Consider the following 26268-nt stretch of genomic DNA (forward strand, 5'->3'; position numbering starts at 1 on the left):
CGGTCCCCATCACCCCAGCCTCGGACCCTGGCACCGCAGCCTCAGTCCCAGATTAGAAGACACAGGTCCCTGATGCCAAGGTCTCCGCCTGCAAGGCACGGGACACTTGAGTCGTAACACCAATTCTCATACCCATGGTACCGTCTGGCCTCTTGCCAGAGTTCACCACTGTGCAGATCACCATTGCCTAGGCAGTCTCCCAGGCATCAATTTCCCCCCAGTATGGGATCATTCCTGGTCACAGCACTGGTCTCCAGTTCCCCAGTATCGCTCTTCGGGCAGGCACCAGTCATCACCTTCTCCTTACCGGTCGCCAACGAGGGTCAGTTGGCAGACTCCGGCATCTACAGCTCTGCTCTGGTCACTGGAAGGGCAATGGTCTGAGCCTGAAGGGAAGCTCAGTCCCTCACCTATAAAAGGCAGATCACTACCGGCCCGCAAGACTAGCATGGCTCCTACGGCGATGGTGGTGTGAAGGCTGGGGCAATGGCCCGCTCGATGGCAGTACTGAAACCCATGGGGTATACCTGTTATGCTGGTCCCGTACTGCCACCTTTCCTCCCAGGCTGCATTGGACAAGCTGCCCCCAGCACAGCCAGCACATGAGTCGGAACACAGTACTGAAGCCAATGTGCAGGCAACACAGTGGGCCCCAACGCCCAAGGAGCCACTCCTGGACAAGCAAGGGGAAACTGCTCCTTTCCCTGCTGTGCAGTCATCTTTGTCGTCTCCGGACAAAGCGGTGGCTGGCCCCTTGCAAACGAATAGCCCCTCCAACGACTTCAAGGAGCACCAGGCCCTGCTCAGAAGGGTGGCTGCCAACCTGAACTTGGAGGTCAAGGAACTAGCAGAGGAGTCAGATGACCTCTTTAATGTTAGACCCTCCTCCACCCCGGCCCAGGTTGCATTGCCGATCTACCTGGGGTCATTAAAATTGCCACATCTGTGTGGCAGACCCCCTCTTCCATTCCACCTACTTCCAACAAGGTAGAAAAGAAGTTCTATGTCCCCGCAAAGAGATTTGAGTCCCTGTACACCCACCCTCCAGCAGGATCTCTGGTCGTGTCCACTGTCAATGAAAGGGACAGGCAGGGACAGGTGAGTGGCACGCCAAAAAATAAAGATGCCAAGAGGCTGGACTTGTTTGGCAGGAAAATTTATTCGACAGCCAGCCTGCAATTTTGGGTGTCTAACTCTCAGGCCCTGCTAGGCAGGTACAACTTCAACCTGTTGAACTCCATCAGCAAGGTTAAGGAGGGCCTCCCACAGGACCGAGACCAGGAGTTCACCGCCTTGGTGGACAAGGGCAAAGCAGTGGTGAGAGGCACCCTTCAGATGGCCTGGGACACTACGGATTCGGCAACCAGGGTAGTCACCTCTGTGGTGGTCACTCATGAGGCACAGCTCCTGGTTATAGTCCTCTGAGCTGTCCTTTGAGCAGAAGATGCAAACTACCTTTCAGGACCTTCCATTTGAGGGAGCAGGGCTCTTTTTGGAGCTGACCAGAGCATGGCTTCATGACCTTAAAGACTCCCGTGCCACCCTCCATTCTTTGGGCCTTCACACCCCTCAGCAGGCTAGAAAGCATTTCCGTCCCCTGTCACCTCTGCCTCCATCTTGGTCCTGGGATGTCCCCCGGTCCATCTCCTACAGAAAGAAGGACAGAGACAAAGGATTTAAATGGCGTCACCCTTTGTCTTCCCATTCCTCCGTCTAGCCTGGGTCTTCTGGCCAAGGAAGCCAGAAGCAGGTGTTTTGAGGACGCCCCTGAGGACGGTGCCCCAGTCACTTCCCAGGATCCACCCCCCTACTCTTTCCTCAACCGCCTGTGCCCCTTCCGATCATCCTGGTCGTGGCTGACCTCAGACCGTTGGATGCTCGACGTAATATCTTCGGGCTACACCCTGCAGTTTGCTCCATCTGTCATGACCAGGGGCTGTTGATAAACGAGAAAAAAATCAACCTTAATGCCTGTAAAACACATAGAGTTAATTGGAACGGTCTTCGACTCTACTCAGGCCAGAGCCTTCCTCCCTGAAGCTCGGTTCCAAACCATAGCAGACATGATCTTGTGCATGCAAACCCAGCCTCTCACCAGTGCTCACGCGTGCCTACGATTGTTGAGCCACATGGTGACCTGCACTTACATGGTCCGGCACACATGGCTCTGCCTCAGGCCCCTGCAGGCGTGGCTGGTATCAGTCTACGTCCCTAGCAGACACAGTATGGACATTATGGTCAGGGTCCCAGACCACACTGTAATGCATGACCGGAAAGGGTTAGGGTTAGGGTCCCGCAGGATAAATGACTCAAATTCAACCCTTAAAGACATATGGGGAGATAATGTTGTGTTTTTGTATATTTACATATATATTGGTAATGGTCAACAATGTAATCAAACAGTCCCTGTCTATGCTGTATTCTGTTAATTCAGAGATCAAGAGGACATCTTAACATTTAAATAACTGGAAACATAGGATATCATCTCTCTTTGAAATCATCTGTGAAGGGTGGAAAAACAGGCAATTGCCTTATGTTAATCTGTGTGGATAATTACCGATGATGCTTAGGAAATGGGTCCACTTCAAAGTTCCCATGAATGCCTATTGTTCGCCGAAGGACTCCAAGCTGTCAAAGAAGGCCTGAAACTGTGTAAAAAATGGCGTGGGTCCTGATCCTGTTTATCGCAGATCTGCTTGAGGTTTCATGCAGCAGAAGCCTAAGCCATAGGAACTGAGATCCCAGCGCTGACTGGACCACCCTGAATGTAAACATTGGACTATAACCTGTGTACTATTTCTGAAAAAACTCTTTGCATCTACAAAGCTCACCATCTCTGCTATGAATCTGAATCTCAAGATTGTACTCAAGTCTGTATGTATACTGATCTTTTAACCATACTCTCTTTTCTTTTTTTAATAAATTCTAGTTTAGTTAATAATAATTGGTTGTAACCGTGTATTTGGGTAAGTTCTAGAATATTCATTAACCTGGGAGGTAATGTATCCGATCCTTTGAGATTGGTAGAAGTTTTTTATGTGATGTATAAAATTTTCAGTAATCCTCCTCATATTTGACTTGGGTGTCTAGGTGGAGGCCTACAGCTGGGTTACTGCAAGTGAACTGTGTTGTTGGCTTCTTGGCAACCAGTGAGGTAATATAGAAGCTGTTTTGTGCTGACTTGGTAAATCTAAGTATTGGAATATTACACCAGCTGAAATATCCAGCTTTGGGTATTGTCTGCCCTATTCTTTGCAGTTCACCCTTATTGAGTGACCTCAGTTGGCTCCCCTGGGACTCCGGTCATACACCTACTGTCATCACTCACATGATGGCAGAATCCTGCATTGGTGTTGGAGGGGGTTCCCTTCACAGCTCCATCCCCATCCATGACCCTCGTCTCCAGACCTAGTGTGGGGAGCCAGCCTGGGCTATCTCAGCATGCAGGGTTGTTGGTCGAGTCACGATCTCTCCCTACACATCAATGTCAGAGAGCTCAGAGCGGTTTGACCTGGCCTATCAAGCCTTCCTACCTCACATAAAAAGCAGGGTAGTCCAGGTCCTGACAGACAATACTGCAGCTGTGTTCTGTATCGACAGGCAAGGTGGGACCAGGTCATCTGCACTTTTCCAGGAAGCCCTCCAGCTCTGGAACTTCTGTGTACAACACGCCATCCATCTCATAGCCGCACACCTCCCCGGGGCCAGGAATGCCTTGGCAGATCGCCTCAACAGGATCTTCTTGTCTCGCCACGAATAGTCCCTCCATCAGGAGGTGACCAGCTTCATCTTCCAGAAGTAGGGAACTCCCTGGGTGGACTTGTTCGCGTCCAGACAGAACAAGAAATGCCATGTTTCCTGCTTGATTTGGGGGATTGACAGAGGCTCCCTGTCAGATGCTTTTCTGCTCCCGTGGTCAGGGGCTTTTTTATACGGCTTCGGTCCGGTGCCGCTGATTCTCGGAGTCCTCATGAAAATCGAGCAGGACAGGGTGACGGTAATTGTCATATCACTGGCCTGGCTGCACCAGCACTGGTTCGGCACGCTGCTGGACCTCTCGGTGGTTGCTCTGTTACGGCTGTAGCTCAGGTCAGTCCTGCTGTTCCAAAACCACTGTAGTCTTCTGCATCTGAACCTGGCGGTGCTGCACCTGATGGTGTGGCTGCTGCATGGTTAAATACAGAGGAGCAGGAGTGCTTGGTTGCTGTCCAGCAGGTCCTTCAAGGCAGCAGAAAGCCCTCCACCAGAGTGACCTACCTGGCCAAATGGAAGCGGTTCACTTATTGGACCTCGGCTAAAAGTATTCAGCCCGACTAGACCTCGCTCCATTTGATCCTGGACTACCTTCTGCATCTCAAGTTCCAAGGCCTGTCCCTTTCACCTATCAAGGTCCACTTGGCCGCTATTTCGGCCTTCCGTCCGCCACTCGAGGGTGGGTCGGTTTTCGCCCAGGACATGACTGCCAGGTTCCTCAGTGGTCTCAAGTGCCTTTACCTGAACGTCAGGGACCCCGTTCCACAGTGGGACCTGAATCTTGTGCTGTCACGGCTCATGGGACCGGCCTCCACCCGCTGGGTCTCCGAGATTAGGGCACTTACCTCGGAACTGCCTTACACAGTCTTCTACAAAGACAAGGTCCAGCTGCAGCCACACCCGGCTTTCCTGCCCAAGGTGGTCTCACAGTTTCATATGAGCCAGGACATTTACTTACCTGTCTTTTTTCCAAAGCCGCATAAGTTGGAGGAGGAGTGTAGATTGCATTCCCTAGATGTCAGGCAGGTGCTAGCCTTCTTCATTGAAAGGGCCAAGCCATTCCGCAAGTCGACGCAGTTGTTCATCATGGTGGCCAACAGGATGAAAAGTCGTCCAGTGTCCACTCAAAGAATTTCTTCTTGGATCACTCCCTGCATTCCTTGCTGCTACAACCAGGCACTGGTGCCACCTCTGGCGATTGTCACCACCCACTCAACCAGGGTGCAAGCATCTTCAGCAGTTTTCCTAGCCCAAGTGCTTATCCAGGACGTCTGTAGGGCAGCCACCTGGTCATCTGTCCGCAGGTTCATGTCCCATCATGCACTTAGCCAGCAGGCCCGGGATGAGGCTGACTTCAGTAGAACAGTACTTAAAGCTGCTAAACTCTGAGGATACTGCTTGTGAGTCACCTACAATGGAATTGACATGAGGAAGCACTTGAAGAAAAAATGGTTACCTACCTTTTTGTAAATGTTCTTCGAGATTTGTTTGTCACGTCCATTCCATTACCCACCCTCCTACCCCTCTGTCGGAGTTGCCAGCAAAAAGGAACTGAGAGGGTGTAGAGTCGGCAGCACCTAATATACCACTCGAGGGCGCTACAGCCGACCCTATAGATACCACTAAGGCAAAAATCTCCGATGACTGTGCACATGGTCGCGCACACACCTAGAATGGAATGGACATGAGCAACACATCTCGAAGAACAACAGTGACAAAAGGGTAGGTAACCATTTTTTCTTTTACTTTGATGATTTTCCCCTTGGTGTAACAGAATGTAGCTACAGGTTTCTTCAAGTTTCACTTTGCTGCCTACAGAGTTGTAACCCCTGGGAAGTAAGGGAAGACAGTAGTGGAAGAGAGTGAGGAAGGAGAAGAACAGAAATGGAGAAGTTAACAGGTTAAAGACCATAAAGAAGGGGAGTAGGAGTAAAATAAAACAGCATTTCTGGTTGCATTACCCTTACCATCTGACTGGGAGTAGCGGGGTTCTAGAGGCCTCACATTCAACCCTTGAAGATCACCAAGTGCTTCATGCCAGACTACAGCAGCCACTCTGACTAACTACTGCTGATGGCTTTTAAAGAGAGTCCCATTTAGTCCACTGCTGAGAAGAATGGTAACTGCAAGGCAGAAGGTGCCAAGTATCAGAGGGGTAGCCATGTTAGTCTGTTTCCACAAAAACAACAAGGAGTCCGGTGGTACCTTAAAGACTAACATTTATTTGGGCATAAGCTTTCCTGGTTTAAAAAAACACTTCTTCGGAACTGGGGTTTTATACCTACGAAAACTTATGCCCGAATAAATCTGGTAGTCTTTAAGGTGCCACCGGACTCCTCGTTGTTTTTGCAAGGTAGAGCTTTTATATTTATCCACAAAGAAGCAAACCAAATTGTGGGAAGGGATGATAGCGAGAGGAATCCTCCCTTCTCTACCCCGATTATATTTTTACTTAGCTATCTGTGAAAAAGCCATTTCCACAGAGTCCCATCAAAGCTTTTCTGTTGTAACTGTCATGGGGAATCATTTCCCTGGTGACTGTAAAAAGTTATTTGGGCCCTAATCTAGTGCTCATGTCTGTGAAGGAAAATGGGTGTGGCATGTGCTGCCTGTTTGGAGAGTCCCCAATCTGTAATGCTCGCCTTCAGCTAGAATAGTTCTTTGTACTCACTTACTGGGGGAAATACTTCATAAAGTGTAAGGCATAGAAATAATTAGATGCTTGTCCTCATCAATAACATGCAGCAGACTGGCTCCAGCAGGCATTTGTATCAGTGACTGTGAGAACACAGTCAGCTCTGCACTGGGAATTCCTACTGCATTTACCATCTGTACTGAGGTTTATCTGTTTACTAAACTTCCATCTTTGGTCCAAAAAGAAAACTGACTCTTCCCTGATAAAACCATCTCCACAGAAAGCAGCCCAGTTGGCACCCAAGGAACCCTACTTTTGCGTTTCTGAGAGGCCATCATTTATGAAATGAAAGAGAGAAGCCTTCATTTCCTCCCACAAACTCCTACCCAACATAACTCAGTGTCTTTTATCGTCCCAGTGTGAACACGTGGGCATGTTGCTGTTGACTTATGCAACACATTCCCCTGATGTATGGTGTTATGAGACGTTCCTTTGAACTCACTTGTACCGTATTTATGTTTATAAAATATGAATCTTAACTCCCATTATATGTGGCTTCTCATCTTTGACTTTGTGTTTAACTTTCCTTTTCATTAAAATTCACCCTTACCAAGATAACACATCCAGATCTTACACCCTTTCCAAGTCAGTAGCGTTTGCACCTAACGTTGACCCTTTAGAAACTACACAGAAACAGGCACATATTTTTATATAAGTAAAAATTTATCATCTCCTTAGAGTATCCTCCATTTGTGTGTAATATCTGAACTGCCAAACCAGAATTTCATGAAGTCCAATATCCAATCTGTATTAGTGGAGAGTACCATATGCTTCAGAGGAAGGGCTAGAATCTCCAGAATCAACATTACAGAATAACCTGCCTTTAGGAGAAGTTTCATAGACTTTAAGGTCAGAAGGGACCATTATGATCATCTAGTCTGACCTCCTGCACAGTGCAGGCCATTGAATCTCACCCACCCACTCCTGTAACAAACCCCTGACCTATGTCTGAGCTACTGAAGTCCTCAACTCGTGGTTTAAAGACTTCAAGGTGCAGAGAATCCTCCAGCAAGTGACCCGTGCCCCACGCTGCACAGGAAAGTGAAAAACCCCCAGGGCCTCTGCCAGTCTGCCCTGGAGGAAAATTCCTTCCTGACCCCAAATATGGTGATCAGCTAAACCCTGAGCATGTGGGCAAGACTCACCAGCCAGACACCCAAGAAAGAATTCTCTGTAGTAGCTCAGATCCCACCCTATCTAGTGTCCCATCACAGGCCATTGGGCATATTTACCGCTAATAGTCAAAGATCAATTAATTGCCAAAATTAGGCTATCCCATCATACCATTGTTCAATATCTTCATAAATGATCTGGAGGATGGTGTGGATTGCACTCTCAGCAAATTTGCGGATGATACTAAACTGGGAGGAGTGGTAGATACGCTGGAGGGGAGGGATAGGATACAGAAGGACCTAGACAAATTGGAGGATTGGGCCAAAAGAAATCTGATGAGGTTCAATAAGGATAAGTGCAGGGTCCTGCACTTAGGACGGAAGAACCCAATGCACAGCTACAGACTAGGGACCGAATGGCTAGGCAGCAGTTCTGCGGAAAAGGACCTAGGGGTGACAGTGGACGAGAAGCTGGATATGAGTCAGCAGTGTGCCCTTGTTGCCAAGAAGGCCAATGGCATTTTGGGATGCATAAGTAGGGGCATAGCGAGCAGATCGAGGGACGTGATCGTTCCCCTCTATTCGACATTGGTGAGGCCTCATCTGGAGTACTGTGTCCAGTTTTGGGCCCCACACTTCAAGAAGGATGTGGATAAATTGGAGAGAGTCCAGCGAAGGGCAACAAAAATGATTAGGGGTCTGGAACACATGAGTTATGAGGAGAGGCTGAGGGAGCTGGGATTGTTTAGCCTGCAGAAGAGAAGAATGAGGGGGGATTTGATAGCTGCTTTCAACTACCTGAAAGGGGGTTCCAAAGAGGATGGCTCTAGACTGTTCTCAATGGTATCAGATGACAGAACGAGGAGTAATGGTCTCAAGCTGCAGTGGGGGGGTTTAGATTGGATATTAGGAAAAACTTTTTCACTAAGAGGGTGGTGAAACACTGGAATGCGTTACCTAGGGAGGTGGTAGAATCTCCTTCCTTAGAGGTTTTTAAGGTCAGGCTTGACAAAGCCCTGGCTGGGATGATTTAACTGGGAATTGGTCCTGCTTCGAGCAGGGGGTTGGACTAGATGACCTTCTGGGGTCCCTTCCAACCCTTATATTCTATGATTCTATGATTCTATGATTCATCCCCTCTATAAACTTGTCAAGCTTAATCCCTTGAGGCCAGATATGTCTTTTGCCTCCACCGCTCCCTTTGGAAGGCTATTCCAGAACTTCACTCCTCTGATGGTTAGAAACCTTCGTCTAATTTCAAGTCTAAACTTCCTGTTGGCCAGTTTATATCCATTTGTTCTTGTGTCCACATTGGTACTGAGCTTAAATAATACCTCGCCTGATGCATCCCAAGTCCAGATTAGCTTTTTTCACAGGCTCATAGTCATCCTGTGATCAACCAACACTCTGAGGCCCTTCTCCTCCTCTGTTACTTCCAAGTGATGCATCCCCAGTTTATAACAAAAATTCTTGTTATTAATCCCTAAATGTATGACCTTGCACTTTTTCACTGTTAAATTTCATCCTATTACTATTACTCCAATTTACAGGGTCATCCAGATCTTCATGAATGATATCCCGGTCCCTCTCTGTATTGGCAATACCTCCCAGCTTCGTGTTGTCCGCAAACTTTATTAGCACATTACAGTGGCTTCTCATATAGAAGTCTTTCCAGGCCTTTAATAATTTTGGCCTTCTATCTCTTGTACCCCTTTAATTTCTACTGCATCCTTTTTGAGAAATAGTTGACCAGAACTGAACACAGAACTAGAGATCAGGGCATGCCATCTATTTATATAATGGCATCATTACCTTTTTCAGCATTAATTTTCTGTTGCAACTTAGCATTTTGTTTGCTTTATTAACCACCACTGCACTTTAAACAGAAGCTTTCACTGATCTGTGCACACTGGTGTTCAGTTGTTTTTCCAAAATGGTTACAGTTAATTTAAAGCAGTGGTTTTCAAACTTATTTGATCGCCCCCTCCCTCAAACAACCAATGAAATTGTTACATGCAAATTATCTATAGGGTAAGGATGGTAATTGGTTGAGTTACCTTTGATATCACAGTGGTCTAAGCCTCTTGGCATGGCATAGCTGCATGCCTTATTGTAGCTGAAACCCCATGCTGTCTCAGGGTGTCGATTGTAAAGTCAAAATGGCTGAGAATTTAATAATTTGACGGTAACAGAATGCAAATCTCAGTGATGTTTGAACAAGATGATAAATCTAAAAAGCAGAGCTCTCAACCATGCTTGTAGCTGTTTCCATCACTTCACACTGACTCAACAGACATTCTAGGCTTCAGAGTGACACACAGTGCCAATCCTGGAATCTTTATATACAGATTTAAAAAACACAGGTTCTAGTCTGGAACTTTGGGGCACCCCACTGCTAACTTTTGCCAGGTTGAAAATTCATCATTTATCCCTACTCTTTTTATTTTCTGACTCTCAGCCAATTTCTGCTCACTGACCTATGCCCACGTAGCTTCCTGAATAGTCTCTTGAGTGACTTTGAAGACTTCTTGAAAGTCCAGATAAATTGTCATGCAGTCCTCCTTTATCTATTATTTTGTTGACACTTCTCAGAGAATTCTATTATATTGGAGAGACATATTTTTTCCTTATTTAAGCCATGCTGGTTTGTCCCTATCCTATTATTTTTCATGCAGGTGTTTTATAATTCTGTCTTTAATTATCCATTCACTCAGTTTTCCTTGTACTGGAGGGAAAGCAGGGTATATTTTCTACCCTCCGCTTGTCTGGCACGGCAGCTTTTTTTAATGAAAAATTGCATATTTTTGTTAGGAACTCAGACCCTCCTTAAATTCCTTGTACTCTCGTTATTTTACCTGTAAAAAACTGTGCATACCTGTGGCACTATATAAATAATAAGAAAATATACTGAAACTGTTTGACTTTTGTATTTTCATATTAAATAATAATAATAATAATTAATAATAAACATGAATAATGCTTTGCACTTATAAAGCATTTGCACCTTTCATCCAAGGATCTCCAAGCATACTAAAAAGGTGGGTAAACATATACCCATTATACAGGTGGGGAAAGTAACTCACCTTTTGCAGGTCCTCTTTAAGAAGTTAGTGGCAGAGCCACTTGCATCTTTATTTTATATGATGTTTGATACAGTAAAGATCCTTGGTGATTGGAGGAAAGCAGATGATATGCCAATTTTTGAAAAAGCTTGCAAGAAAGAGGCTGTTAACTGCAGACCAATAACTGAATTCTGTCTGAGAGAACATATTGGAATGGTTTATTAGGAAAGAAATTGTGCATCACTTAGCTGAAAATGCACACGTTCAATATGAATATATCATATCAAACAATACAGTATTTGATGTCCAAAGACTCACTCGTGCCTTTTAGGCTGTAGCCTGTGTGCTCCAAGGGATCATCAGGTAGCATTTTGCCACCAAGAGGAGTTTTATGTGTCTTGGAGCTCCCCATGCTCGAGGGAGCAGTATGTGCTCAGCTTGACTAGTGTGCAGAAAAGTGAGTCCCCACATCTTTTAGCTTGGCTGTCACCACTGGTGGTGCTGCAAGCAGTAGTCTTTGCAACTCAGGGAAGTCCATGGACAGCATTGTGTCTGGGTTCTGTTCAGGGGATGAAAAGGTTGGGGAGGCTCCTGAACATAGGTGCTGTGGCTGGTCACAGTCTTGCCCCAAATGAAATGAAAACAGGAGAGGTAATTGTCACAATGGAGGCTAAAATTATTTCACTGGGTAATTGTGATGTGGAAGATATTTTTCAGTCTCAGGAAACATGCATGTATATGAAGATATCTAATCAAAATATGGAATATTCATTATAAGTTAGATGACAGAGAGAAAGAAAGTGGGTGAAGGGTGGTGGTGTGTAATACTCATGAATGCCAAAAGAGAACCAACATGATGTTAGGCTACATACATCATAAGTAAATTAGGGAAATGTGGTCTTTAGTGAAATTACTATAAGGTGGATGCAAAATTGGTTGAAAGACCATACACAGAGTAGTTATCCAGTGGTTCACTGTCAAACCTGGGGGACATATCAGATCACAGGGGTTTGTCTTGGGTCCAGTACAATTCAGTATTTTCATTAACTGCTTGGAGGACTGGAAGGGACCTCAAGAAGTCATCTAGTCCAGTCCCCTGTGCTGAGGCAGGACCAAGTAAACCTCCTAAACAATTTCTGACAGGTGTTTGTTCAGTCTGTTCTCAAAAACCTCCAATGATGGGAATTCCACGACCTCCCTTGGAAACTTATTCCAGAACTTAACCACCCTTATAGTTAGAAAGTTTTTCCTAATATTTAACCTAAATCACCCTTGCTGTAGGTTAAGCCCGCTACTTCCTGTTTTATCTTCAGTGGACATGGAGAACTATTGATCACCATCCTCTTTATAACAGACCTTAACATATTTGAAGACTTTTCTCAGGTCTCTTCTTTTATCAAGACTAAACATGTCCTGTTTTTTTAACCCTTTCTCGGAGGTCAGATTTTCTAAACCTTATCATTTTTGTTGGTCACCTCTGGACTCTCTCCAGTCCATCCACATCTTTCCAAAAGTGTGGTGCCTAGAATTAGACACAGCACTCCAGCTGAGGCCTCACCAGTGCTAAGTAGAGCAAGACAGTCCTCTAGTGTCTTACACACAACACTTGTCGATACACTCCCAAATATTAGCCTTTTCCACAACTCCTTCACATTGTTGACTCATTCAATTTGTGATCCACTGTAACCACCAGATCTTTATTAGCGGAACTACCCAATTATTCCCCGTTTTGTAGTTTTGCATTTGATTTTTCCTTCCTTAGTGACGTACTTTGCAGTTGTCTTTATTGAACTTCATGTTGTTGATTTCAAACCGGTTCTCCAATTGTCAGGGCAGTTTTGAATTCTAATCCTGTCCTCCAAAGTGCTTGCAACCCATCCCAGCTTGGTGTCCTCTGCAAATTTGATAAACATACTAACTACTCCATTATCCAAGTAATTAATTATAATATTTAATAGTATCGGACCCAGGACTGACCTCTATGGGACCCCACTAGATACACCTTCACTGTCTGGCAGCAAACCGTTGATAACTACACTTTGACTGTGGTCTTTCAACCAGATGTGCACCACCTTGTAGTAATTTCACTTAGGCAACATTTCCCTAGTTTGCATATGAGAATGTCACGTGGGACTATGTCAGAAGTCTTACTAAAATCAACATATAGCACACTGACTGCTTCCACCTTATCCACTAGGCCAGTAACACTGTCAAAGAATGATGATGTAGAAGCAAATGCATACATGAGTTTGAAGCAAAGTTGGATATATACTCGGAATTAAGTAACAAATGTAAGTGTATCTAGAAGGTAGAACAATGGACTCGGAGTGATGGTACTTCAGTTCCATTCCTGGATCTGCACTGATTCACTGTGTGATATTGAGAAAGTTGCTTAATCTACCCGTGCCTCAGTTTCCTTGTCTATAGGATGGGGATCATCCTGATTTTTTCTCAAGTAATAAAGTGCTTGGATGAAAGGCCCTAAGAGCAAAGTACAATAATAATATAAAAGAGGTGGAAGAATGGTTCTGCGCATAAGGCGCTGCTTTGGGACTTCATGTTCACTTCCCTGCTCTGCCATAGACTTCCTCTGTGACCTTGGCAAGTCACTTAATCTCTCAGTCTCAATTCTCCATATGTAGAATTGAGTTGTTAATACTTTTTCCCACCCTTTGTTTTTTTATTTATTTAGGTCCTAAACCTGCAAAAGCTCTTGCACATGCTTAACTTTATGCATTCAAATAGTCTCATTGACTTTTAGCAATTGAGGGTACTCAACCACTGGAACAGATTACCAAGGGATATGGTAAATTCTCCATTACTTAAAGTCTTTAAATCAGGGGTTGGCAAACTTTCAGAAGTGGTATGCCGAGTCTTCATTTATTCACTCTAATTTAAGGTTTCGCGTGCCAGTAATACATGTTAACTTTTTTAGAGGGTCTCTTTCTATAAATCTATAATATATAACTAAACTATTGTTGTATATAAACTAAATAAGGTTTTAAACTGTTTAAGAAGCTTCGTTTAAAATTAAATGCAAATGCAGAGCCCCCCGGTCCGGTGGCCAGGACCCGGGCAGTGTGAGTGCCACTGAAAATCGGCTCGTGTGCCATCTTTGGCACACGTGCCATAGGTTGCCTACTCCTGCTTTAAATCAAGATATATGCTCTAATTCAATCATGAGTTGTTGGACTAGGTGCAGGAATTCACTGGGTTAAATTTGATGGCTTATGTTATGCCAGAGGTCAAATAGATGATCCTAATGTTTTTTTCTTACCTGAAAATCTAACTCTGTTACTTGCATGAATAAAGTTAAGTACATATGTCTTAGAAAAATTAAAGCCTTCAACTATAAACTCTTCAGCACGGGGAGTGTCTCATAATGTACAACACCCAGCATAACAAGTCCCACATCCAAGTTGGGGTATCTGGCTGCTATTGTAATACAGATAATAAATAATAACTAAATGAGTGAATATACTTGCTGAATAAATACACCTTCTGTTAGATAAGAGAGGGTATTGACAGAAAGGGCTGAAGAAGGAGTAGAACCACTGGTTTTCTCCATCCATAAATCCTCTTTCTAGCCCTCAGAAATTCTTATTGGCTGTTGTCCCTTTAAACTCTGGTATCAATGTCAAGTTGGGTTTTTTTTAATTGATGACTAAACATTCCATTTTCTGATTCAGTACCCTTTATATACTGTGCCATAGTATGTTGTTTAAAATTTTTCTTTAAATAAAAGTAAGAATTTTTCTGTCCCCCTGCTCATGTTTAGATGGGCCTGGTGAGTATGCCTCAGACCTACAATACCAAATGTGCACAGGCTCACTTCTTTCCCTCCCCTTTTCCTCTGCTGGTTGCTGTCTGTTTAGTTTCAGCACTTCTGCTGTTTTACTGGTTAACAAACTCTTGAAGGATTTGGAGGAGGACATATGCAGTCAACAAAACAGTGAAACTGACTATACACAAAATGCTATCAAATGCACTAAGTGAGCAAACTGAAAAAAGCGTATATTATTTTATTTAATCTCTTACCTTTTTTGTTCTAGTAATCTTGGACATTATTTATAACAACTGTAGGTACAAATATTGAGATGGAAATGGGATTTTTTCAAGTCGATGTTTTCCCTTTCAGTATTGTCCACAAAGAAATTATACAATTAAAAATAATTTTGACCATTAGTCTTGAAACAGGTAGGTTAGATCTACTTGGAAAACATCTTGGAAAGTTGATTTAGGCTTTTGGAGTTTGTATCTTCTTTAGTCCATGTAAATATGACATGTAAAAATAACCTATATGAGCCCAGGTTACAATTTTCAAAATAGTATGCCTAAAGATACCTACATTCCTATTTAGACACTGAAATACAAGTGGCCTGACCTTCAGAAGCCCTGAATCCCAGAAAAGGCCTGATTTTCAAGAGTGGTAGGGGTCCAGAAAAGTGGTACAGACCATTACTGTCTGACAGACTAGAGGATTAATACCTTCATTAGCATAGAAAGTGTTGTTTTCACAAGTGATAAAACTCTTTCTCACTCTGGCTTTCTCTGCTTCTTTCTGCCTCTCATTCTCAGCCCAAAGAGCCGCCTGATCCAATTAAAGAAAGAGAAGCTGGAGTACACTCCTGGAGAGCATGAACATGGATTGTTCCCAGCTCCTATTCATGTTGGTGAGTACTTCATATATGTTTTCTATTGCTGAGAATCAAGTGCCACTCCTCAGGTTGGGGGTTAAACTTTTCCATTTAGATTTTCTGTTCTCTCTCTCTCTCTCCTTTTCCTCTCCACTTTTTTCTGCCTTTTTCTTGTAGAGTCACTCATTTCCCCTGCTCTTTAACTGTCAGAAGTCACACTTATTCACTCTGTGCTCTGTGAACTGTCTTTAGTCTAACAGTTCAGACTGAAGGGCACTCTGTGTGTTAGGTTTGTTTTTGTAGAAATGGCTTTGTAGCTGTTCAACAACCAAAGTTTCTTGTCCCCAAAATTGTATCAAACTCATTTGATTCAGACTCTGAATGCTTTCATCATTCAGAGGTCTGTGGGAACAAGATGGACTATATGAGAACTACAATAAAAGCTTCAATTATTTTTTGGATTTTACTGTTTGCAATTTTTCTGTTTACTCTACATTGTCAAGATCTTAATCTAGTTTTCATACTGGTTTATCAGTCAGAAAATAAATGTTACTCTTTAAACATTATATACTTTGCTTAAATGTTGTACAATAATTTTCTTTTCAAAGCAGTATTAAAGTAGGATGGAAACCAGTAAAATAATGAACACCTGTTATATCTCTAAAACAAAACACAAACATTAATAAATCCTTCAAACATACCTGTGAATGTTTTTAGCTTCCACTTTCTAGATGAGGAAAGGGTAGATACAGAGAGGTTAAGTCACTTGCTCAAAGTCATACAGGTTGAAATTCACCTTTGTGCAGAAGGCAAGTGCAAGACATGTGCATCACTTCAGTCCTATTTTGAGAGTTTAAATAAGACTTAAGTGATGGGTAGGTCTTGTGCTGACTCTCTTTCACAAAGATCAGTTACCCCCCAATGTGCTAGTGGTAGCATTAGGATTAGAACCCAACAAATTCCTGGCTCTTAGTCACATACTCAGACTACTAGATTATACTGCTTCAAACTAGTTTATAGTTTGACATAGGACTTCCAGACTGAGGGCTTTCACAAACAGGTCACTTCCCAGTATAGCAGCAACCAATCTAAAATTACTTTTGAACACAATTGTCTAGAGCACTAAGCAGAGCACATAGGTTACTCCTGAGGGCATTCTGCGCCAAAAAAAATAAAGTTCTGTGCACAATATTTTTAAATTCTGCAAATTTTATTTGTCAAATAAACATGGAGGCTCCAGCATGGCATTGGGAAGCACAGGCCACTGGCTGCCCAGAGGTGGGTGATCACAGGCCCTTGTTGGAGGGTTCTGGGTGCAATGGTAATAGGACTCTGCAGGGGGGGTCCAGGTGAAGGTGGGTGGTGCTCTGTGGGGAGGGGAGTCTTGGTATAGGGGGTATAGAGATCGGCTGAGGGAGTCTCGATGTGGGGAGTTCAGATGCTGAGGGAGTGGGACTCAGTGGGGTGGGGATCCAGGTGCAACTGGTTGGGGCTTGGTGGGGTGGGGATCTGGGTGGTCCAGATGCAGGGGGAGTGGGGCTCATCAGGGGGTTCTGAGTACAGGGGGTGAGGCTCAGCAGGAGGGTCTGGTATGAGGGGGTTTGGATGCATGGGATTTGGGCAGATGGGAGAGCAGCTCACTGTACAGGGATCCTTCCCCCTGCAGCTGAGGAGCGATGGGTGCAGGATGCAGAGGAGAGGGGAAGTTTGCAGAGCTTTCTGCATACAAGCGAAAAATCTGGGGGAGGGTCTATCCCGGCCCCAGATGCCATGCAGGGGAAGAGGAAGTCCAATCCTCCCCAGCCCAGTCCAGACTAGCAGCTGATCCCGGCACAGGGTAGGAGCCACCAGCCTGGTATTCCCCAGTTCCAAGTGATTTACCTCTCTGCCAACTGCCCTGGGCACCCAAAACATACTGTTGGAGAGGGTTGCATGACCGTTCTTGTGGCTTCCCTTTGCTTCTCCATCAGAAAATCATTTTTCTGCAGGGGAGCAAAGAAATCTGTGGGGGGACATAAATTCTGCACGTGCGCAGTAGTGCAGAATTCCCCCAGGAGTAATAGGTGCAAACTCCCTGTGTTCTATTGATTTGTATTACAACATTACACTGGGAAAAGGGGTTTGTAGGGAACTTTGCATTGTTCAGACAGAATGTTTGTGCCACCAAATGTTTTTGTTTGATTAGAATGTCTCCTTTAGCCAAGCACTTGTGTGTTGTGTTGCGGGTTAGCTTATTTAATGAAACAGCAGCTGAAGGATATGACAGATCTTCATGTGTAAATCAATAACCATGAACTTTTAAGAATTCAAATTTCAGAATTAAAGGTATTAACAAGAAATCTGTGAACTTTCTCAATAAATTCCTCCTTTTTTATTAGTTCATGTGGCTTTGTCCCACAATTGAACTGTCTCCCTAGAGGCTCAGGTTTAGTATGCAATGCAATGATCCTGTTCTCTTTTTTCCACACAAAGCCATAACCTCCAGTTTATTTGTACCAGCAGACACAAACAAACTTCTGCAATAAAGATAAGGCAGCTTTAATTACTCTGTATTGGGTAGCTGGAGAGTGGTATAACTACAGAATAGTGTTACAAGGTTTAATTCTCTGCCAAATAACTTTTCTAGTGCCTGCTTAATGAGGGCTGGAGAACGTTCCATATTCTCCAGGCTCAGTGCCAGGGCACTTGAAAGGGCCTTTTGTTTCACTCAGTGAGGTCATAGAAGTGAAAGCAAATTCCCAGCAGATTTAGCTGTTTCCTGGAACCTGCTAAGGATAAAAAAAAGCTTTGAAAATAAAAACTAATTTAAGAGTAAGTTGTAAGGAAAACATTACAATTTTTATTTTCCAGTTTTCTCAATGATGGAGGTATGCATTTGAATCTAAATGAAACCACAGAAATTATTGCTAGAGGAACATGAAAGGGCTTGATTAGACCCAGGAAAGCCAGGATGTTTGGGCATTGGGCTGACACTTCATCTATATTCACCCCTTTTGGTTTCAGATCTGTGCAGCAGTATCCCAACAAAATGACAGGACAACATTTTAATCTTAATTTAAAAACTCCTGGTGTTTGCAGTATCAAACCCTGACACTTGTAGAAGCCAGGTTCTTAATGGCAGAAACTCTATGCACACCAAGAAATTGAACTATTGCTGAAAATGTTTTTTCAATATCATGTCCCCTTGAAACGTTATTAGGAATGGCCTTGTCAAATCTACACTTAACATTTAGGCCACTGTCAATACCAGTTCATGGAAACCGATTATTGAAAGTCATTTTCAGCACTCGTTCGTATTCTTAGGGTGTAATGGGCTTAAGACTTAGTACATTAGACCCTAATGGATTCTCCTGACCCCTCTGGTCTATTGTGTAAATTAGGCTTGTGGAAACTTTTTGTATATATTTGTTATCTGTGCTAGATCATTCTAGTTCTTTGGGCACAGTAATGAGAATTAAGGAGAGAGTATCAAACTTTATTTGAGGTTTCCTAATTAGAAGTTACTGATGAATAATGTATGAGACAGTGCTTCTCTCCTCTAGTCAGATAGCTGTTTTCCTTAGTAAGTCTCCTTAAGTAACTTCATTTCTGGAAGTTACAACAGATTTTTACTGTGTAGTATCTGTGTCCTCTACTAACTGTTTAACACCAACTTTTGAAATAGGAAGGAATATCTCTTACACAAAAGCAGTGGGATGGGCTGTAGATACCTCTCCAAAAAAAGAACACTTGTACAACAGGTTTTATTCAGGTTTCAGAGTAACAGCCGTGTGAGTCTGTATTCGCAAAAGAAAAGGAGTACTTGTGGCACCTTAGAGACTAACCAATTTATTTGAGCATAAGCTTTCGTGAGCTACAGCTCACTTCATCGGATGCATACTGTGGAAAGACTGTGGAAAGTGTTTTATTCAGGTCACTTATACTGGTTAGGAAAGAGGAAGTGATATGAAGATGTGGAGCTTGGAATCAGGAAGCACTTCATATATACTGGAACCCTGCACTGCATAGGCAGATACAATTATTTTTAGAGATCTCCTTGTTAAATTATGCAGCATAATGCCAGTAAAAGAGCCATTCACTGTCTCATTGGTTAAGAAATCAAGTCTGGGCAGAGTTCTGGAATTCTTGTCTAGATACTTGAGAACCAACCCAGCCACTGTCTCGTCTCTCTTTACAAAATGTAGTTCAATGCAAACTGTTCAGTCTCTTCCAGCCTCCTCCTCTCTTCATTGTATGATTTAGTAAATCAAAAGTGCTTAAAGAATTCCTCTTTTCTTCCAACATCTTTTTTCATGTCCTATAATAAACAGTGTACGCATAGTAATTGTGCTCAATTTGGTAAAATAAGTAGGGGGAAAATGATCCTTCCTGAGAAAATATAAAGTAAAATAGATTGAATGCTTAAGAACACTATTCATTTTCTACTTGCCATATTTTTAGTACACCCACTTGAATTGCCCTCCTAAGTGCTGTATACTGGGAGCAAGGGGAGCACTGAAGGGGACTCAGATGATTCTTAGGAGCATCCAACTGAGTACTTTATCAGATGACTTGGTCAGATTTTCCAGAAGAATGTGCAGAAGGGAGAGTAACAGTTGCTTGTTTTACAGACATCTCACACTGATAGGAAGTACATTTTTAATGAGGATTGGCAAAATAAATTCTCCACAATGTTTCTCTGACATAGAGGGCAGGGCTTCATGGATCAGAAAATTTCACTTTGAGTCAGGCTGGGAAAAAATCCAGGATAGTCCCACCTTTTGGAAACTTAACTGAGATCCCATTTCAGTACATTCATAGGTGGGGGGAGGGAGGGAGGAGAGACTCACCCTCTACATACTAGTACATTGTTTGGGGAAAGGGGGTTGTGAAGAGCAAATGCCAGAATGAAGTCCTGACCGAAAAGCACAACTTTGGAAATTGCTAGTGGAAAAGATCTGTTACTGCACTCTTGGGTCACCAGGACCCCACTCTACATAGTGTCCCAGTAATAACATTGAGATGTTACAATGTGAAAAATACTGCAAAACCAGAGTAGGTACCTTCTTGGGGAAAATAGATTTTTGAAGATTAAAAGGCAAGTCTTTTTATATCTGTAAAATGTATTCTGGCCTTCAAAGTTGCTCGCTTTACAATGACCTCTCCTGTGAGAACCCCCACAGAGATCTTGGCATTGTTGTCAGGAGTTTAGCTGCAAACATCAGAGTTTTATGATCTCTCTAAGGTCAGTCATCAAAGTACAGTTTAAGACCCCTCTCCACAGAAAGCAGAGTGCCTTTCCCCTCTCACCTTCCCCAGCAAGCCAATCTTCATATTTGGAAGTACAGTTTATGTGACCCCACTTAAGAGATTAATGGAAAAGATCTGTTACTGAACTGTTGGGTCACCAGGACCCCACTGTACACACTGTCTCTGGTAATAACATTTAGGATGTTATAATGTGAAAAAACCTCATTCAATACCCATAAGAATAAACCTATCTGTGACACTAGAGGAAAGCCAACAACACCAGCATGTTGCGATGCTTTTGAAGGATTCTTTACTGACATGTTTCCTGTGTTGCCCCTAATAAACAAAATGTTCTTTGAGGATTTCTGCTATTCTGCCTTTTACTATTTTCAGAGATTTGAGGGGCTCTGTCAGAATTTGGGCTCTGTGCCCATTCATGATCCTCTTTCCTCATGAGTATATGTGAATGAGTGACATATAATCAATTTTGTTTCAGGGAAGTATCTGAGACAGAAGAGAATAGACTTCCAGCTGCCGTACGACATCCTCTGGCAGTGGAAACATAATCAGGTACAAGACAAAAATGTTACTAAGTGCCAAGATTGCATTCAGAAATTCTAGAAAGAGACTAGGGTTCTTACACCACAGCTACAGTAACATTTTCTGAATATTGGTAAATATTCATGTTGACATTAATGAGAAAAAATAATTTGCATGTATATATTTAATGTGGACAATTTCCATTTTCCCCTTCACTGCAAAATAGCAGCAGTCTACTGAGTTTCTGAAAAAGCCCATCTTTAATTTTGCTATGGACTTTTATTTTGGAGGCCTGCTTACTTTTTATAAGGATCTTGTTTTAGACGCGCCTCAGGAGAATTCAGATGTACTGCCAACAGCACTGAGAAATTTCAGGCCTTGTTTTTCTTGAATCAGTCCCAGCAGAATGGAATTTATTTTTTACTTGCAAGCTGAAATTTTCATATTGAGGGGTGTGCAGAGAGTGTTTAACAGTTACACACTTTAAAGATCTTTAAAAAGAATGTAAGCCTAAAAATAGGGATTTCTTTTCTTTTCCTTAACTGAGAAGTCTCCACCAGTGATTTAACACAGGCAGGGTAAATCCATCTCCAGCTCTACAGCAAGAAATGAGCTCTAGGAGATGTAATCTCGCCATGTAAGTGAGCTAAACAAATTCCCAAGGTAGTGTGGCTCCAGGTGCTCATCAGAATACCACCAAAGTCTGATCTTAAAAAAGTGAAAGCTGTTGACATTCTACTTGGGGAGAGTTCCTGGCTTTGACTTTAAGATTAGCTACCTCTATCAATATCTTATCTATATTATAATATTACCTAGTTAAAAATGGTATGCACTCCTCATGCACCTAATATCTGAACACTTACAGAATCATTTTGTTATATGATGTCTGAGACAGTTGATACTGAAAGGGGCTACTAGTGCAGTACACACAGAAAGTGAATTGTAATTATTCTTTTAAAACACAATTAAAAGGAGAAGCAATTAATGATACTATATATTAAATTATAAGCAAAAATCTAGTTCTGTAATAGCTTATGTAGAAAATATGTAACAGTGGGAACTCCGTTTTATCTCCTGTCCTCTCCTTATATATAGCAAATTATTCTGACTAAAGGATCTGCATTTCCCTTGGTTCCAGCCCAGAGATCTTGGGCCTGAGTTCTGATTCCCCCTCCTTACCACTGTACTGAGTATGAATATACTGCTCTACCACAAGAGCAGGTGCCCATACTCAAAGTTATTTTAAATAAGTATTTTTCTCTGCAATGCTGAGGGAAATATTACTATCCCAAAAAGCTATGTCTGTTTCCATAGATGTTCTGTTTGACTTTTCCTGATTGCTGTGTCAGACAATATGGAGGAATAAACCATGTTGGAAATTTTGTTCAGTGAGCTCTCTAAACTTAGGTATTTTTTATTCAGATACATTTTTAATCTCTCTTCTCATGTGCGCACACAGAGAAATAGCCTGAGCTGATCTTTATGCATATATTATCCAGTAATTAACATAAATATATACATATGAACAACATGCCCATCATTTTCCTGACACTTCTGAATGTCAGCTTCAGTTGTTCAATGTATTAAGTAAGAATTTTCTTTTTCTTCCTTTTAGTTGTACAAAAAGCCAGATGTCCCACTTTATAAAAAAATCCGTTCTAGTAAGTAACTTTATTAATTATTATTATTTATTGTATTTATTACTTTATAGTGGGTGTCATTATACATGTGCCTTTCACTAAGCAGTGTAAGTATGGAACTTTGACATGACTTCCTCTCTTCCACCACCCCTCTGTTCCATAAAAGACTGGCCGTCCACCTTCTTCTCAGGTTTCTATCATTGGGGTGAAAGCATTTCAAATAGCTGTTTTATTCTGGAAAAATTATTTCTTTTCCTTTTTTCTTTTTCCAGACGTCTATGTAGATGTTAAGCCTCTTTCTGGCTATGAGGCCACCACCTGCAATTGTAAGAAACCAGATGATGGCAATGGAAAGGGCTGTTTAGATGACTGTCTTAACAGGTAGGAAATGTGCTGATTAAGCAGAATAAGGGAATTCCCCTGAACAGGCTAATCCCCATAAACTGATACTATTTGAAAGTTAAAGAGATGTGCTGGGTGTGATCAGAAGCTCATCAGTCTGAAATGATCCCAGTACAACAAAGTGTGGATACAGAAGCATATAGCATAGTTTCCTTTACTAGCTACCGCTTTAATAATAAGAGAGCATGCTATTTCTTTCCCTTCCTCAGGCAGGAAAGCAGTCTATTGGGCTGTGCTTGAAGCTTTCAAAGACCCATGTTATTCCATGGACAATAGTAGAAGCCATTCTTTTGATGTTTCCTTTTAAAGAACTTTAGTTTGAGGACTGGAAGGAATCTCTCAGTTGTTCTGAGGTCATATCTATGTTCAGAAAAGAGCAGTTGCTGATGAAGCTGGAAATGGATGACTCGGGAGGGAAGGGAAGGTATGAAGAAAGAACAGGAATCCCATGAGGAGAAGAGAAACGGAATGTAGTAATTATCACAAAGAGAAGAGCCAGGAAGAAAGTAAGAACAGAGACACGTTATAGGGATTTTGGATTCCATTCATGACTACCCAGAACAGTTCTCTGTAGGGAAGAGCATGACATTTCTTCAGTCTTAGAGACTAGTAATCAAATAACATCTTAGACTAATTTGCCATTTCATTATGATTAAATCAACTTTGCTTATGAAAGTTCTTCAGCTCTTGTGCGCTAAGCACAGCTCTAGTCTGCATAATCATAGAATCATAGAATATCAGGGTTGGAAGGGACCTCAGGAGGTCATCTAGTCCAACCCCCTGCTCAAAGCAGGACCAATCCCCAATTAAATCATCCCAGCCAGGGCTTCGTCAAGCCTGACCTTAAAAACTTCTAAGGAAGGAGATTCTACCACCTCCCTAGGTAACTCATTCCAGTGTTTTACCACCCTCCTAGTGAAAAAGTTTTTCCTAATATCCAACTTAAACCTCCCCCACTGCAACTTGAGACCATTACTCCTTGTCCTGTCATCTTCTACCACTGAGAATAGTCTAGAACCATCCTCTTTGGAACCACCTCTCAGGTAGTTGAAAGCAGCTATCAAATCCCCCCTCATTCTTCTCTTCTGCAGACTAAACAATCCCAGTTCCCTCAGCCTCTCCTCATAAGTCATGTGTTCCAGACCTCTAATCATCTTTGTTGCCCTTCGCTGGACTCTCTCCAGTTTTTCCACATCCTTCTTGTAATGTGGGGCCCAAAACTGGACACAGTACTCCAGACGAGGCCTCACCAATGTCGAATAGAGGGGAACGATCACATCCCTTGATCTGCTGGCTATACCCTACTTATACATCCCAAAATGCCATTGGCCTTCTTGTCAACAAGGGCACACTGTTGACTCATATCCAGCTTCTCGTCCACTGTCACCCCTAGATCCTTTTCTGCAGAACTGCTGCCTAGCCATTCGGTTCCTAGTCTGTAGCGGTGCATTGGATTCTTCCGTCCTAAGTGCAGGACCCTGCACTTATCCTTGTTGAACCTCATCAGATTTCTTTTGGCCCAATCCTCCAATTTTTCTAGGTCCCTCTGTATCCTATCCCTACCTGCCACCGTATCTACCACTCCTCCTAGTTTAGTATCATCCGCAAATTTGCTGAGAGTGCAATCCACACCATCCTCCAGATCATTTATGAAGATATTGAACAAAACCGGCCCCAGGACCGACGCTTGGGGCACTCCACTTGATACCGGCTGCCATCTAGACATGGAGCCATTGATCACTACCTGTTGAGCCCGACAATCTAGCCAACTTTCTACCCACCTTATAGTGCATTCATCCAGCCCATACTTCTTTAACTTGCTGACAAGAATACTGTGGCAGACCGTGTCAAAAGCTTTGCTAAAGTCAAGAAACAATACATCCACTGCTTTTCCTTCATCCACAGAACCAGTAATCTCATCATAGAAGGCGATTAGATTAGTCAGGCATGACCTTCCCTTGGTGAATCCATGCTGACTGTTCCTGATCACTTTCCTCTCGTTTAAGTGCTTCAGGATTGATTCCTTGAGGACCTGCTCCATGATTTTTCTGGGGACTGAGGTGAGGCTGACTGGCCTGTAGTTCCCAGGATCCTCCTTCTTCCCTTTTTTAAAGATGGGCACTACATTAGCCTTTTTCCAGTCGTCCGGGACTTCTCCCGATCGCCATGAGTTTTCAAAGATAATGGCCAATGGCTCTGCAATCACAGCCGCCAATTCCTTTAGCACTCTCGTATACTTTAGGTTACCAAAGAGGTTATCTTTTTTAAAAATGATAATTTCATTAATTTTCCATTGTTCCTGAATCTAAACGACACCCTATCTCCCCAGTGCTCCTGTCCCTCACAGCTCTCCTGCCATTCAACAAAGTGAGATTAGAAAAAATGAAATTTTTCTAAGAATTTATTTAAATTTTCTAATGTTTAATCCCAGAAAGTGTGAAAAGATCAGGTCTTCCTGTTCAGCATAACACATCCCCCAAATGAAGCATCTGCAGTTTACTCATCCTCCTTTGAATATTGTCATAGAGTCCACTGCCCTTTCCAGTTCAGGCCTGTATTACAGCATAACTAGAAGAATTAAATGGAACACTGTACCAAAAATGTTGTTGTTTATCATCCCAGAAGCAGAGCCAATCCATAATCTCCTTCTCAGGATTAAAACCATAGCATTCTCCCAATGGATCATTCAACAAGGTGGGGAAAAAATGTTGGCGACTCTGAAAAAAACAGGTTGCACAAATTTATAATAGGTATCCAGAGATTAGTGTAAGGGATTTCTATACCTTTTACTAGCCAGTCAAAATGCAAGAGATATTGAACCTGATTCTTTTCTCCACGATGTGACTTTGTTGAAATTGCACACCAGCTAAACTGACATAAAAGAGTGGAGAATCAGGACTGGACTCTGTTGAAATGCTATACATAAATTATGCCACGTGCCCCTGTAAGAAGCATAGTAGTGGTAGAGCTGAGCAGGAAATTCTTTTCTGATCCTGGGAAGATTTTTCAAAATCTCAAAAAATTCATCCCCAATCAGAACTCAAAATTCAAATCTCAAAAATGTTTACAAATTAATCTGAAAAAAAAACATTTTAGATCAATCAAAATGTTTAATTTCAGTTTCGACCTTTTTATTTAAACAAGACAATTGTATTATAATTAGTTTAACTTTTGAAACAAAAAGGCATTTTGAACCTA

General features: G+C 42.7%; 1 protein-coding gene and 1 long non-coding RNA gene across 3 annotated transcripts in view; one reads left to right on the forward strand and one right to left on the reverse strand.

The window, feature by feature from the left end:
- ASH1L (ASH1 like histone lysine methyltransferase) overlaps positions 1 to 26268 on the forward strand; it is a 154975-nt gene that overhangs the window by 102716 nt on the left and 25991 nt on the right. Inside the window, exons 7-10 of the mRNA XM_048828935.2 lie at positions 15201 to 15295; positions 20985 to 21058; positions 22644 to 22689; positions 22941 to 23049. Of these exons, the coding sequence (XP_048684892.2) occupies positions 15201 to 15295; positions 20985 to 21058; positions 22644 to 22689; positions 22941 to 23049 (324 nt within the window). The remainder of the gene's footprint in view (positions 1 to 15200; positions 15296 to 20984; positions 21059 to 22643; positions 22690 to 22940; positions 23050 to 26268) is intronic.
- LOC125626208 (uncharacterized) lies at positions 1221 to 16167 on the reverse strand. Of its 2 annotated transcripts, none has more exons than XR_007353697.2 (3): positions 15961 to 16167; positions 1862 to 1936; positions 1221 to 1647 (listed from the first exon to the last, which is right to left on the reverse strand). It is a non-coding gene; the product is annotated as an uncharacterized LOC125626208 (long non-coding RNA). The 2 variants fall into 2 exon arrangements; XR_012665945.1 differs by lacking the exon at positions 15961 to 16167 and adding an exon at positions 4712 to 4794.

Source organism: Caretta caretta, chromosome 24 (assembly GCF_965140235.1).
Source record: "Caretta caretta isolate rCarCar2 chromosome 24, rCarCar1.hap1, whole genome shotgun sequence".
Lineage (NCBI taxonomy): Eukaryota > Metazoa > Chordata > Testudines > Cheloniidae > Caretta > Caretta caretta.